The 13,574-nt window shown below is 45.4% G+C and overlaps 1 protein-coding gene across 1 annotated transcript in view; it reads right to left on the minus strand.

Annotated features, from left to right (window-relative positions):
• The window catches only part of bmpr2b (bone morphogenetic protein receptor, type II b (serine/threonine kinase)), a 121,871-nt gene extending 120,278 nt beyond the window's left edge, over positions 1-1,593 (minus strand). Inside the window, exon 1 of the mRNA XM_042306389.1 lies at positions 449-1,593. Coding sequence (XP_042162323.1) covers positions 449-608 — 160 coding nt within the window. The 5' untranslated portion in view covers positions 609-1,593. The remainder of the gene's footprint in view (positions 1-448) is intronic.
• Positions 1,594-13,574: the final 11,981 nt, after the last annotated feature.

Raw genomic sequence — 13,574 nt, forward strand, 5'->3', positions numbered from 1 at the left:
TCCCAAGAATTGAGGATGAAGAGGGTATCACGAATACCAGGTGAAAAATGACCAGTATAAATAAATGGTCCAAATTGTTTTGGTTAAATCACATTATTTGTCTGGTGTTACAATCTGTAGCTCGGAAAGGCCCAGGTAATAGAATAGTCAATATAAACTGGGTGGTTTGGAGCCCTGAATGCTGATTGGCTGACAGCCGTGGTATATCAGACCCGTATCATGGATATGACAAGACATTTATTTGTACTGCTCTAGTTACGTTGGTAACCAGTTTAAAATAGCAATAAAGCACCTCGGGGGTTTATGAGATATGGTTAAGAGATATATATATATATATATCCATTTTCTCAAACCTATTTTCCAATTACATGATATGGAAATGTATTTATGTATACTTATTTCATCGCATTAAGCAAAACATCGCAAGGCCAAGAAAGGTTCAACTTACCAGCGACGGGACTGAGGAGCAGGATGCCGTACAGCCCCAGTGCCAGCCCCGACATTCGGCCCAGGACTGCCATGGCTGGTGGGATTAATTGGGACGGGCGGTTTCTCCAAGAAGTTCTCCTTATTTCACCCCTTTCAATCTGTGAGCTAGACGAGCACATTCGCCCGGACTATCTAATAATCTAACATAGTCCAAATCAAATACTATGGATGAATAAATGTCTTCTAGGTTTAACAGTTGATATTCATGATTTGTTATTTACCCTTGATTGTCCAAACAGTCATTTAGGTCCCAGACAGTGCAACAACAAACAAACAAATGTGATTAAAAAAATATTTTAAAAATCAAAAGCTAACATCAATATTGCAACAATTGATGAGCTATGAAAATAGCTAACGTTGTCTGTCTACTTTAGGACCCAGCTAGCTATTGTTTTTGATTGCCAAAACGTTTTATTTCGACATCCGAGTCTCCTCTGTACTGGGCTACAGTAACGTTACCTACAGTCAGCCATCACACGTTAACCTTCTCATAACTAACCAGCGAACCAGCATTCACGAAAGAAAGAAAAGATATATATATATATACACTTCAAAACAACTATCTAGCACGCTGTTTATGATAGGACTTTACAAATCCATGAAACGCAGCTAAAGTAACCTTACATTTCCCAAAGGCCAACTAACGTTAGATAACTAGACATATATTTTTTTGTGTGGCTGGTACTGTCATATGGATTTCTGACATCTGATCGGAGAGATAACCACGAAGATTATACTCATTTAGCTAAACGATTTAGCAAAATTGATGATCCAACTTGTCTTAAATATATATTCCGATCAAATCCGTCTATATATCCAACACGCAGACGAGAAGGAAAAAGCCTCTTCTGCCCAGATGAAAATGTTTCACTGCCTGGTAGCGGGTCGGTACGCAGAGACTGTGGCGATTAGACTCCCAAAAAAAGGCCTTTTAAACGGAAGAGGGGAAAAATGGTTGATTTAAAAATGTTGTATTATTCAAAACAGATTTCCAGTAACTATTATATGTAGCTAAAATGTCCATTTAATTTTTCTACGTCTCTTTTAACCATAGCGTTCTGTTATCCGCGCCCAGCCTTCAACTTCGCTTCTGTACAGTTTAGGGCCGAGCTGCTACTGGGCTGGCTCATTCCTATGTTATGGTGCCTTTTGGACCTCATCCTTTTGGTGAGGGAAGTATATATATATATATATATATATATATATTTACATTTTACTATTCATTCTGATGAAGTAAATGTTTGACTTTCAGAAAAACATATTGGTCATTCTCAGGCACTTCATTTTTTGTTGGTGCATTTTTCAACCTTTTAGGTGCGTAATCTTAAACAGGATGGAAACGTGGGGCCTAAATTAGCCATAGCTCTGTGAGTGAGCATGCATAATAGTGAACAAATCAACAGGATTTTAACTTCTCTATCAAACATATTTTAACATTTTGAAATGTTGTTAATTTTCGCTATAATGTTACACTAAATGAGAAGTGATATTTGCTGGGCCAGAAAAGGTTCCCATAATACTGGAATGAACCAGCTGGCTACACGCAGGCAGACAGACCGAGGCCCGCCTCCTCCACCCAATGTTCTCACCGGTCATTATCAACACAACGTCACAGTAAACTGCACTGCGGAGAATTCCGTCTGTCTGCTGGGGGTAAAGGCGACCCCAGGTCCGATAAAAACATTGACAACTAGCTTTTGTTTTCAAATTATTGTTAAATAAATGTTACAACTTTTTTTGGAGGATTTGATATCATCACCTCTTGAAGAACTTCACATTTCCGATTATACCACATTTCATCGGAGTCAAGCTATCTACATATAGAATTTGATGCATATGTTTGATTTATCCAACCTATGGACCACACAGAACGCACTGCAACTACCTCTGCAATGCAATGCTGCAAGGCAAACGTAGCTTTCCATTGGAAATTAATTTACTTCTGGTGTACCAAACCACAATTGGATTTTTAAATTGTATTTTACCTTTATTTAACTAGGCAAGTCAGTTAAGAACACATTCTTATTTTCAATGATGACCTAGGAACAGTGCCTTGTTCAGGGGCAGAACGACAGATTTTTACCTTGTCAGTTTAGGGATTCAATCTCGCAACCTTTCGTTACTAGTCCAACGCTCTAACCACTAGGCTACCTGCCTCCTCTAACCACTAGGCTACCTGCCTCCTCTAACCACTAGGCTACCTGCCTCCTCTAACCACTAGGCTACCTGCCTCCTCTAACCACTAGACTACTACCTGCCTCCTCTAACCACTAGGCTACCTGCCTCCTCTAACCACTAGGCTACCTGCCTCCTCTAACCACTAGGCTACCTGCCTCCTCTAACCACTAGGCTACCTCCTCTAACCACTAGGCTACCTCCTCCTCTAACCACTAGGCTACCTGCCTCCTCTAACCACTAGGCTACCTGCCTCCTCTAACCACTAGGCTACCTGCCTCCTCTAACCACTAGGCTACCCTCCTCTAGCCTCCTCTAACCACTAGGCTACCTGCCTCCTCTAACCACTAGGCTACCTGCCTCCTCTAACCACTAGGCTACCTGCCTCCTCTAACCACTAGGCTACCTGCCTCCTCTAACCACTAGGCTACCTGCCTCCTCTAACCACCAGGCTGCCTGCCTCCTCTAACCACTAGGCTGCCTGCCTCCTCTAACCACTAGGCTGCCTGCCTCCTCTAACCACTAGGCTGCCTGCCTCCTCTAACCACTAGGCTGCCTGCCTCCTCTAACCACTAGGCTACCTGCCGCCCCAACGCTATTGTTGTGATCAAGGCGTTACGCCTCATGTCCACCAGATGCATCAAACTCCCGAGTGGCGCAGCGGCCTAAGGCACTGCATCTCAGTGTAAGTGGCATCACTACAGTCCCTGGTTTGATTCCAGGCTGTTTCACATCCGGCCGTGATTGGGAGTCCCATAGGGCGGAGCAGAATTCGCATTCTGTGTGCATTCTGGCGGAAGTCATTCATTGTCAACGGAGCAGTCCGCTACGTTGGGGGCACCTCACTGCGGTGCGTTGTGTTCAATATATTCAACCGCTGCTCTACCGGTGGCACAAACACACACAGATACCAACCAGCTAAGCTACCTTTTAGCTAGTTGAAAAGTGAAGCACATGTGCATCAAGTGTGGAAAATGGGTTATAGACATCCGGCTAAACAAGACGAATGATCAGTAACATCGATTGATCGTGTATTTTCAGATATGTGAGGGTAGCCTATCCATTTGGCATCTAGCTAACTAAGCAAACACCTTGTCATTTAGCGTGCTTCATCAGAGATTAGGCTTTTTTTTTGGAAAGAGCTTGACATCAGCAAGTTGTCATCCTGGTAAAGTTGTCAGTCAGACTGTCATCTTCACTACGGCAAGCAAATCAAACAATATTTGCATATAGCTATCTAGTATAACCACCCAGCTAGCTTGTTAACCTCTAAAAGTCTAAATAAATGTCTAAATAAATGAAGTAAAAAACCATTTATCATAAGAATAATGTTTTGAAGTGTCTGTCTATCTAGGAGACACTGTATGAGAAAGATCAGGCAATATTTTAGTTGTTTTTGGACACATATTTACCTCCATACTTCCATTGGTTTGTATGGGTTACCGTGGTTACCTTCAGATGAGTCTCGTGACACTGGTGGGGGTCGTAGAGTAAAACGGAGAACACCATTGTGTTCGATAGAGTCTCCCGTTTCCATAGAAGGGTCAGTGGATGCTACAGATGTTTTAGTGAGAAGACCAATTTTCAAGGTGTCTCCTGGTCTGACAAACACCACTCTAGTTCTGTCCCCTTTCACCTCAGATGGGATGTCTCCTGGTCTGACAAACACCATTCTGCCACCTTTCAGATGGGAAGTCTGGTCTGACAAACACCTTCAGTTCCCCCTTTCAGATGGGATGTCTCCTGGTCTGACAAACACCTCTCTAGTTCTGTCCCCTTTCACCTCAGATGGGATGTCTCCTGGTCTGACAAACACCATTCTAGATTCTGCCAAACACTTTAGTTCTGTCACCTTTCACCTCAGATGGGATGTCTCCTGGTCTGACAAACACCTCTCTAGTTCTGTCCCCTTTCACCTCAGATGGGATGTCTCCTGGTCTGACAAACACCATTCTAGTTCTGCCACCTTTCACCTCAGATGGGATGTCTCCTGGTCTGACAAACACCTCTCTAGTTCTGTCCCCTTTCACCTCAGATGGGATGTCTCCTGGTCTGACAAACACCTCTCTGTCACCTTTCACCTCAGATGGGATGTCTCCTGGTCTGACAAACACCTTCACCTAAGATGGGATGTCTCCTGGTCTGACAAACACCTCTCTAGTTCTGTCACCTTTCACCTCAGATGGGATGTCTCCTGGTCTGACAAACACCTCTCTAGTTCTGTCACCTTTCACCTCAGATGGGATGTCTCCTGGTCTGACAAACACCATTCTAGTTCTCCTGGTCTGACAAACACCTTTCACCTGTCAGATCAGATGGGATGTCTCCTGGTCTGACAAACACCATTCTAGTTCTGCCACCTTTCACCACCTCAGATGGGATGTCTCCTGGTCTGACAAACACCTCTCTAGTTCTGTCACCTTTCACCTCAGATGATGGGAAGTCTCCTGGTCTGACAAACATCTCTCTAGTTCTGTCACCTTTCACCTCAGATGGGATGTCTCCTGGTCTGACAAACACCTGATATCTGTCACCTTTCAGATTTAAACTGGAAAGACTTCAATGTTATTTTGTTACGCACAGGTGCGCCAATAGAGCCTTAATGATATTAACTAGCGATGTTGATGTGATCTGTCATTAGCCAGCTCGCCAATTTGACGTGGTCAAGCAATTAAAGTCAACCATCATGTCTGTCAGCGGCAATCGTGATTAAAGAGTGACTGCCCCTAAAAAGCAAATTATCCCTTTGGAAACAGCCTATTTGGCCTCATTATGAGTCAGAAACATTGATTCTAGTTGTCAAAATGGACTTCAAAGTGTAAATAGGATAAATTTGGTCATAAAGTCAGTCTCGTCTAAAAAGGTGTTTAAACCTGAGTGTGTCACAATGAGTTGAGTTTGGATTACAATTATGTCAACAAATCATGCCCCATTTTGCCAAGCTCCACATTAAAATCGCCCCTCCACCCACTTTGCTTCCCTTCATTGAATGAGGCCACGCCTTCCGCCCACTTTGCTTCCCTTCATCGAATGAGGCCACGCCTTCCGCCCACTTTGCTTCCCTTCATCGAATGGGGCCACGCCTTCCGCCCACTTTGCTTCCCTTCATTGAATGGGGCTCAGTTGTTTCATCGCCACCAAGCGTGGTCAAAGGATCACGGGTCCCTATATGGATTGACCTCCACAGTCAAAGTTCTGCCGAAGGACCGTAGTAAGCGGTTGGAATAGTTTCTTGGAGTTCGTCGGTCCCCAAGTCTGCACCAGTGTAACCAGTATAACCAGGGATACTGGACGATAATGATCTCTCTGGTGTAACTTAGCTAATGACGTTAGATAATGTTATTGCTGGCTATATAGGTAGCTATCGTTTGATGAAACGAGGCAGTCTAGCTAACGAGGCAGGCTAGATAATGAGGCAGTCTAGCTAACGAGGCGGGCTAGCTATCGAGGAAGGCTAGATAACGAGGCGGGCTAGATAACGAGGCAGTCTAGCTAACGAGGCAGTCTAGCTAACGAGGCTGGCTAGATAATGTTTTGTAGCTGATAACAGTGTATTGTCTAGATACTGCTGGTTATGTATCATTATCATTAAATGTCTGCTTGTTTTAGTCAATTGCAAACTACAGTACAACATTTATGCAAAGTGAAACTCGTCTAAAGACATTGCCTGTTCTCACTATTTAGAAAAACGTAATATTGTTGGGCATGCCCCTTTTCATGACGGTGCTAGCAGCCACATCAAATCTAATTTTATTAGTCACATGCGCAGAATAAAACAGGTGGTTAGTTGAAGTAGTATGTACATGTAGGTAGAGTTAATTAAAGTGACTATGCATAGATGATAACAGAGAGTGGCAGTGGTGTGGAGAGGGGAGAGGGGGCAATGCAAATAGTCTGGGTAGCCATTTGACTAGATGTTCAGGAGTCTTATGGCTTGGGGGTAGAAGCTGTTTAGAAGCCTCTTGGACCTAGACTTGGTGCTCCGGTACCGCTTGCCGTGCAGTAGCAGAGAGAACAGTCTATGACTTGGGGGTAGAAGCTGTTTAGAAGCCTCTTGGACCTAGACTTGGAACTCCGGTTGCCTTTCGTTAACAGAGAGAACAGTCTATGACTGGGGTGGCTGGGGTCTTTGAACATTTTTCTGGCCTTCCTCTGACACCGCCTGGTATAGAGGTCCTGGATGGCAGGAAGCTTGGCCCCAGTGATGTACTGGGCCGTATGCATTACCCTCTGTAGTGCCTTGCGGTCGGAGGCCGAGCAGTTGCCGTACCAGGCAGTCAGGATGCACTCTCTGGTGCAGCTGCAGAACCTTTTGAGGATCTGAGGACCCATGCCAAATCTTTTCAGTCTCCTGAGGGGGAATAGGCTTTGTTGTGCCCGCTTCACGACTGTCATGATGTGCTTGGACCATGTTAGTTTGTTGGTGATGTGGACACCAAGGAACTTGAAGCTCTCAACCTGCTCCACTGCAGCCCCGTTAATGAGAATGGAGGTGTGCTCGTCCTCTTCATCCTGTAGTCCACAATCATCTCCTTTGTCTTGATCACGTTGAGGGAGAGGTTGTTGTCCTGGCACCACATGGCCAGGTCTCTGACCTCCTCCCTATTGGCTGTCTCGTTGTTGTCGGTGATCAGGCCTACCACTGTTGTGTCATCGGCAAATTTAATGGTGTTGGAGTCTTGCTTAGCCGTGCAGTCATGAGTGAACAGGGAGTACAGGAGGGGACTGAGCACGCACCCCTGAGGGGTCCCTGTGTTGAGGATCAGCGTGGCGGATGTGTTGTTACCTACCCTTACCACCTGGGGGCGGCCCATCAGGAAGTCCAGGATCCAGTTGCAGAGGGATGTGTTAAGTCCCAGGGTCCTTAGCTTAGTGATGAGGTCTGAGGGCACTATGGTGTTGAACGCTGAGCTGTGGTCAATGAATAGCATTCTCACATAGGTGTTCCTTTTGTACAGGTGGGAAAGGGCAGTGTGGGGTGCAATAGAGATTGCATCATCTGTGGATCTGTTGGGGCAATATGCAAATTGGAGTGGGTCTAGTGTTTCTGGGATAATGATGTTGATGTGAGCCATGGCCAGCCTTTCAAAGCATTTTATGGCTACAGGCGTGAGTGCTACGGCTCGGTAGTCATTTAGGCAGGTTAACTTAGTGTTCTTGGGCACAGGCTCTATGGTGGTCTGCTTAAAACATGTTGGTTTTACAGACTCGGACAGGGAGAGATTGAAAATGTCAGTGAAGACACTTGCTAGTTGGTCAGCACATGCTCGCAGTACACGTCCTGGTAATCCGTCTGGCCCTGCGGCCTTGTGAATGTTGACCTGTCCAAAGTTCTTTCTCACATTGGCTGCGGAGAGCGTGATCACAGAGTCTTCTGGTACAGCTGGTGCTCTCATGCATGTTTCAGTGTTATTTGCCTCGAAGCGAGCATAGAAGTAGTTTGGCTCATCTGGTAGGCTCGTGTCACTGGGCAGCTCTCGGCTGTGCTTCTCTTTGTAGTCTAATAGTTTGCAGGCCCTGCCACATTCGACGAGCATCAGAGACGGTGTTGATCTTTGTCCTGTATTGAAGCTTTGCCTCTTTGATGGTTCGTCGGAGGGCATAGCGGGATTTCTCATAAGCTTCCGGGTTAGAGTCCTGCTCCTTGAAAGTGGCAGCTCTAGCCTTTAGCTCAGTACGAATGCTGCCTCTAATCCATGGCTTCTGGTTGGGGTTTGTACGTACGGTCACTGTGGGGACGACGTCATAGATGTGCTTATTGATGAAGCCAATGAGTGAGTGAGTGCTAGCTATCTACCAACCGAAACATTAAGCTAGCCAAGACCAACAACACAAACAAACGGACTGTACAGCTACATGTAGAGAGTGGCATTACAAACAGACTGTACTTAACAAGTTAAATGTCTTAGCTGTGATTAAATGTTCAGCCATGTGTAGCCTGCTTGGACATCAGGTCCCCACATTTCCCACATCGAAAATCCTGAAGCCACAGGGCTCTATTTCCCTACATGGGAGCATTGTGGACCGTAGGTCGGGATTTTTGACTTGGTTACATGTACATTGAACATCACAGCAAAACAAAACAACCTTTCGGTATGTTTTATTATTTCTGTTTTACAAAGGAAATTGACGACGAAGCTCCTTTACACTGGGGGTCAATGGAAAATTATGTTTTTTCCCCCCAATTTGTGGGCGTGGTGGAGGGGAATTCCTTCTTATTACGTGAATATCAACTCGCACATGTAGCAAGCATTACCAGGCGGTAGGCAGTGTCAGGGTCAGGGTCAGGGTAAGGCAGAGGTCGGTAATCCAGAGGGGGGCAAATGTACAGGTCGGCAGGCAGAGTGGTCAGGCAGGCAGGCTCGGAGTCAGGGTCAGGCAGGCAGAGTGGTCAGGCAGGCGGGCTCGGAGTCAGGGTCAGGCAGGCAGAGTGGTCAGGCAGGCGGGCTCGGAGTCAGGGTCAGGCAGGCAGAGTGGTCAGGCAGGTGGGCTCGGAGTCAGGGTCAGGCAGGCAGAGTGGTCAGGCAGGCGGGCTCGGAGTCAGGGTCAGGCAGGCAGAGTGGTCAGGCAGGCGGGCTCGGAGTCAGGGTCAGGCAGGCGGGCTCGGAGTCAGGGTCAGGCAGGCAGAGTGGTCAGGCAGGCGGGCTCGGAGTCAGGGTCAGGCAGGCGGGCTCGGAGTCAGGGTCAGGCAGGCGGGCTCGGAGTCAGGGTCAGGCAGGCGGGCTCGGAGTCAGGGTCAGGCAGGCAGAGTGGTCAGGCAGGTGGGCTCGGAGTCAGGGTCAGGCAGGCAGAGTGGTCAGGCAGGTGGGCTCGGAGTCAGGGTCAGGCAGGCAGAGTGGTCAAGCAGGTGGGCTCGGAGTCAGGGTCAGGCAGGCAGAGTGGTCAGGCAGGCAGAATGGTCAGGCAGGCTCGGAGTCAGGGTCAGGCAGGCAGAGTGGTCAGACAGGCAGAGTGGTCAGGCAGGCAGAGTGGTCAGGCAGGCTCGGAGTCAGGGTCAGGCAGGCAGAGTGGTCAAGCAGGTGGGCTCGGAGTCAGGGTCAGGCAGGCAGAGTGGTCAGGCAGGCAGCGTGGTCAGGCAGGCAGAATGGTCAGGCAGGCTCGGAGTCAGGGTCAGGCAGGCAGAGTGGTCAGGCAGGCTCGGAGTCAGGGTCAGGCAGGCTCGGAGTCAGGGTCAGGTAAGGGACAAAACCAGGAGGGCGAGAATAGAGAAACGGGAAAACACAGGAGACAAAACGCTGGTTGGCTTGAACAAACAAGACGAACTGAAAACAGACAAACAGAAAACAGAGGTCTAAATACATAAATAAAGATAAAGGGAAGATGGCCGACACCTGGAGGGGGGTGGAGACAAGAACAGGTGAAACAGATCAGGGTGTGACAGATACAGTTGAAGTCGGAAGTTTACATACACTTAGTTTGGAGTCATTAAAACTAGTTTTTCAACCACTACACACATTTCTTGTTAAACTATAGTTTTGGCAAGTCGGTTAGGACATCTACTTTGTGCATGACACAAGTCATTTATCCAACACTTGTTTACAGACAGATTATTTCACTTATTTTTATTTCTTGAATTTTTTCACCTTTATTTAACCAGGTAGGCTAGTTGAGAACACCTTTATTTAACCAGGTAGGCTAGTTGAGAACACCTTTATTTAACCAGGTAGGCTAGTTGAGAACACCTTTATTTAACCAGGTAGGCTAGTTGAGAACACCTTTATTTAACCAGGTAGGCCAGTTGAGAACACCTTTATTTAACCAGGTAGGCTAGTTGAGAACACCTTTATTTAACCAGGTAGGCTAGTTGAGAACACCTTTATTTAACCAGGTAGGCTAGTTGAGAACACCTTTATTTAACCAGGTAGGCTAGTTGAGAACACCTTTATTTAACCAGGTAGGCTAGTTGAGAACACCTTTATTTAACCAGGTAGGCTAGTTGAGAACACCTTTATTTAACCAGGTAGGCTAGTTGAGAACACCTTTATTTAACCAGGTAGGCTAGTTGAGAACACCTTTATTTCACCAGGTAGGCTAGTTGAGAACACCTTTATTTAACCAGGTAGGCTAGTTGAGAACACCTTTATTTAACCAGGTAGGCTAGTTGAGAACACCTTTATTTAACCAGGTAGGCTAGTTGAGAACACCTTTATTTAACCAGGTAGGCTAGTTGAGAACACCTTTATTTAACCAGGTAGGCTAGTTGAGAACACCTTTATTTAACCAGGTAGGCTAGTTGAGAACACCTTTATTTAACCAGGTAGGCTAGTTGAGAACACCTTTATTTAACCAGGTAGGCTAGTTGAGAACACCTTTATTTCACCAGGTAGGCTAGTTGAGAACACCTTTATTTAACCAGGTAGGCTAGTTGAGAACACCTTTATTTAACCAGGTAGGCTAGTTGAGAACACCTTTATTTAACCAGGTAGGCTAGTTGAGAACACCTTTATTTAACCAGGTAGGCTAGTTGAGAACACCTTTATTTAACCAGGTAGGCTAGTTGAGAACACCTTTATTTAACCAGGTAGGCTAGTTGAGAACACCTTTATTTAACCAGGTAGGCTAGTTGAGAACACCTTTATTTAACCAGGTAGGCTAGTTGAGAACACCTTTATTTAACCAGGTAGGCTAGTTGAGAACACCTTTATTTAACCAGGTAAGCTAGTTGAGAACACCTTTATTTAACCAGGTAGGCTAGTTGAGAACACCTTTATTTAACCAGGTAGGCTAGTTGAGAACACCTTTATTTAACCAGGTAGACTAGTTGAGAACACCTTTATTTAACCAGGTAAGCTAGTTGAGAACACCTTTATTTAACCAGGTAGGCTAGTTGAGAACACCTTTATTTAACCAGGTAGACCAGTTGAGAACACCTTTATTTAACCAGGTAAGCTAGTTGAGAACACCTTTATTTAACCAGGTAGGCCAGTTGAGAACACCTTTATTTAACCAGGTAGGCCAGTTGAGAACACCTTTATTTAACCAGGTAGGCCAGTTGAGAACACCTTTATTTAACCAGGTAGGCCGGTTGAGAACACCTTTATTTAACCAGGTGGGCCGGTTGAGAACACCTTTATTTAACCAGGTAGGCTAGTTGAGAACACCTTTATTTAACCAGGTAGGCTAGTTGAGAACACCTTTATTTAACCAGGTAGGCTAGTTGAGAACACCTTTATTTAACCAGGTAGGCTAGTTGAGAACACCTTTATTTAACCAGGTAGGCTATTGAGAACACCTTTATTTAACCAGGTAGGCTAGTTGAGAACACCTTTATTTAACCAGGTAGGCTAGTTGAGAACACCTTTATTTAACCAGGTAGGCTAGTTGAGAACACCTTTATTTAACCAGGTAGGCTAGTTGAGAACACCTTTTTTAACCAGGTAGGCTAGTTGAGAACACCTTTATTTAACCAGGTAGGCTAGTTGAGAACACCTTTATTTAACCAGGTAGGCTAGTTGAGAACACCTTTATTTAACCAGGTAGGCTAGTTGAGAACACCTTTATTTAACCAGGTAGGCTAGTTGAGAACACCTTTATTTAACCAGGTAGGCTAGTTGAGAACACCTTTATTTAACCAGGTAGGCTAGTTGAGAACACCTTTATTTAACCAGGTAGGCTAGTTGAGAACACCTTTATTTAACCAGGTAGGCCAGTTGAGAACACCTTTATTTAACCAGGTAAGCTAGTTGAGAACACCTTTATTTAACCAGGTAGGCCAGTTGAGAACACCTTTATTTAACCAGGTAAGCTAGTTGAGAACACCTTTATTTAACCAGGTAGGCTAGTTGAGAAAACCTTTATTTAACCAGGTAGGCTAGTTGAGAACACCTTTATTTAACCAGGTAGGCTAGTTGAGAACAAGTTCTCATTTACATTTGGCCAAGATAAAGCAAAGCAGTGTGACACAAACAACACAGAGTTACACATGGAATAAACAAAACATACAGTCAATAATACAGTAGAACAAAAGAAAACAAAAAGTCTATATACAGTGAGTGCAAATGAGGTAAGATAAGGGAGTTAAGGCAATAAATAGGCCATGGTGGCGAAGTAATTACAATATAGCAAATAATCACTGGAATGGTAGATGTGCAGAAGAGGAATGTGCAAATAGAGATACTGGGGTGCAAAGGAGCAAGATGAATAAATAAATACTGTATGGGGATGAGGTAGGTAGATAGATGGGCTGTTTAAAGATGGGCTATGTACAGGTGCAGTGATCTGTGAGCTGCTCTGACAGCTGGTGCTTAAAGCTAGTGAGGGAAATATGAGTCTCCAGCTTCAGTGATTTTTGCAGTTCGTTCCAGTCATTGGCAGCAGAGAACTGGAAGGAAAGACGACCAAAGTAGGAATTGGCTTTGGGGGTGACCAGTGAGATATACCTGCTGGAGTGTGTGCTACGAGTGGGTGCTGCTATGGTGATCAGTGAGTTGAGATAAGGCGGGGCTTTACCTAGCAAAGACAGATGACCTGGAGCCTGTGGGTTTGGCGACGAGTATGAAGCGAGGGCGACGAGAGCGTACAGGTCACAATGGTGGGTGGTATATGGGGCTTTGGTGACAAAACGGATGACAGATAGACTGCATTGTGATAGACTGCATCCAGTTTGTTGAGTAGAGTGTTGGATGCTATTTTATAGATGACATCACCGAAGTCGAGGATCGGTAGGATGGTCAGTTTTACGAGGGTATGTTTGGCAGCATGAGTGAAGGATGCTTTGTTGCGATATAGGAAGCCAATTCTAGATTTAATTTTGGATTGGAGATGCTTAATGTGAGTCTGGAAGGAGAGTTTACAGTCTAACCAGACACCTAGGTATTTAGTTGTCCACATATTCTAAGTCAGAGCCGTCCAGAGTAGTGATGTTGGACGGGCGAGCAGGTGCGGGCAGTGATCGGTTGAATAACATGCAT

Source organism: Oncorhynchus tshawytscha, linkage group LG26, assembly GCF_018296145.1.
Source record: "Oncorhynchus tshawytscha isolate Ot180627B linkage group LG26, Otsh_v2.0, whole genome shotgun sequence".
Classification (NCBI taxonomy): Eukaryota; Metazoa; Chordata; class Actinopteri; order Salmoniformes; family Salmonidae; genus Oncorhynchus; species Oncorhynchus tshawytscha.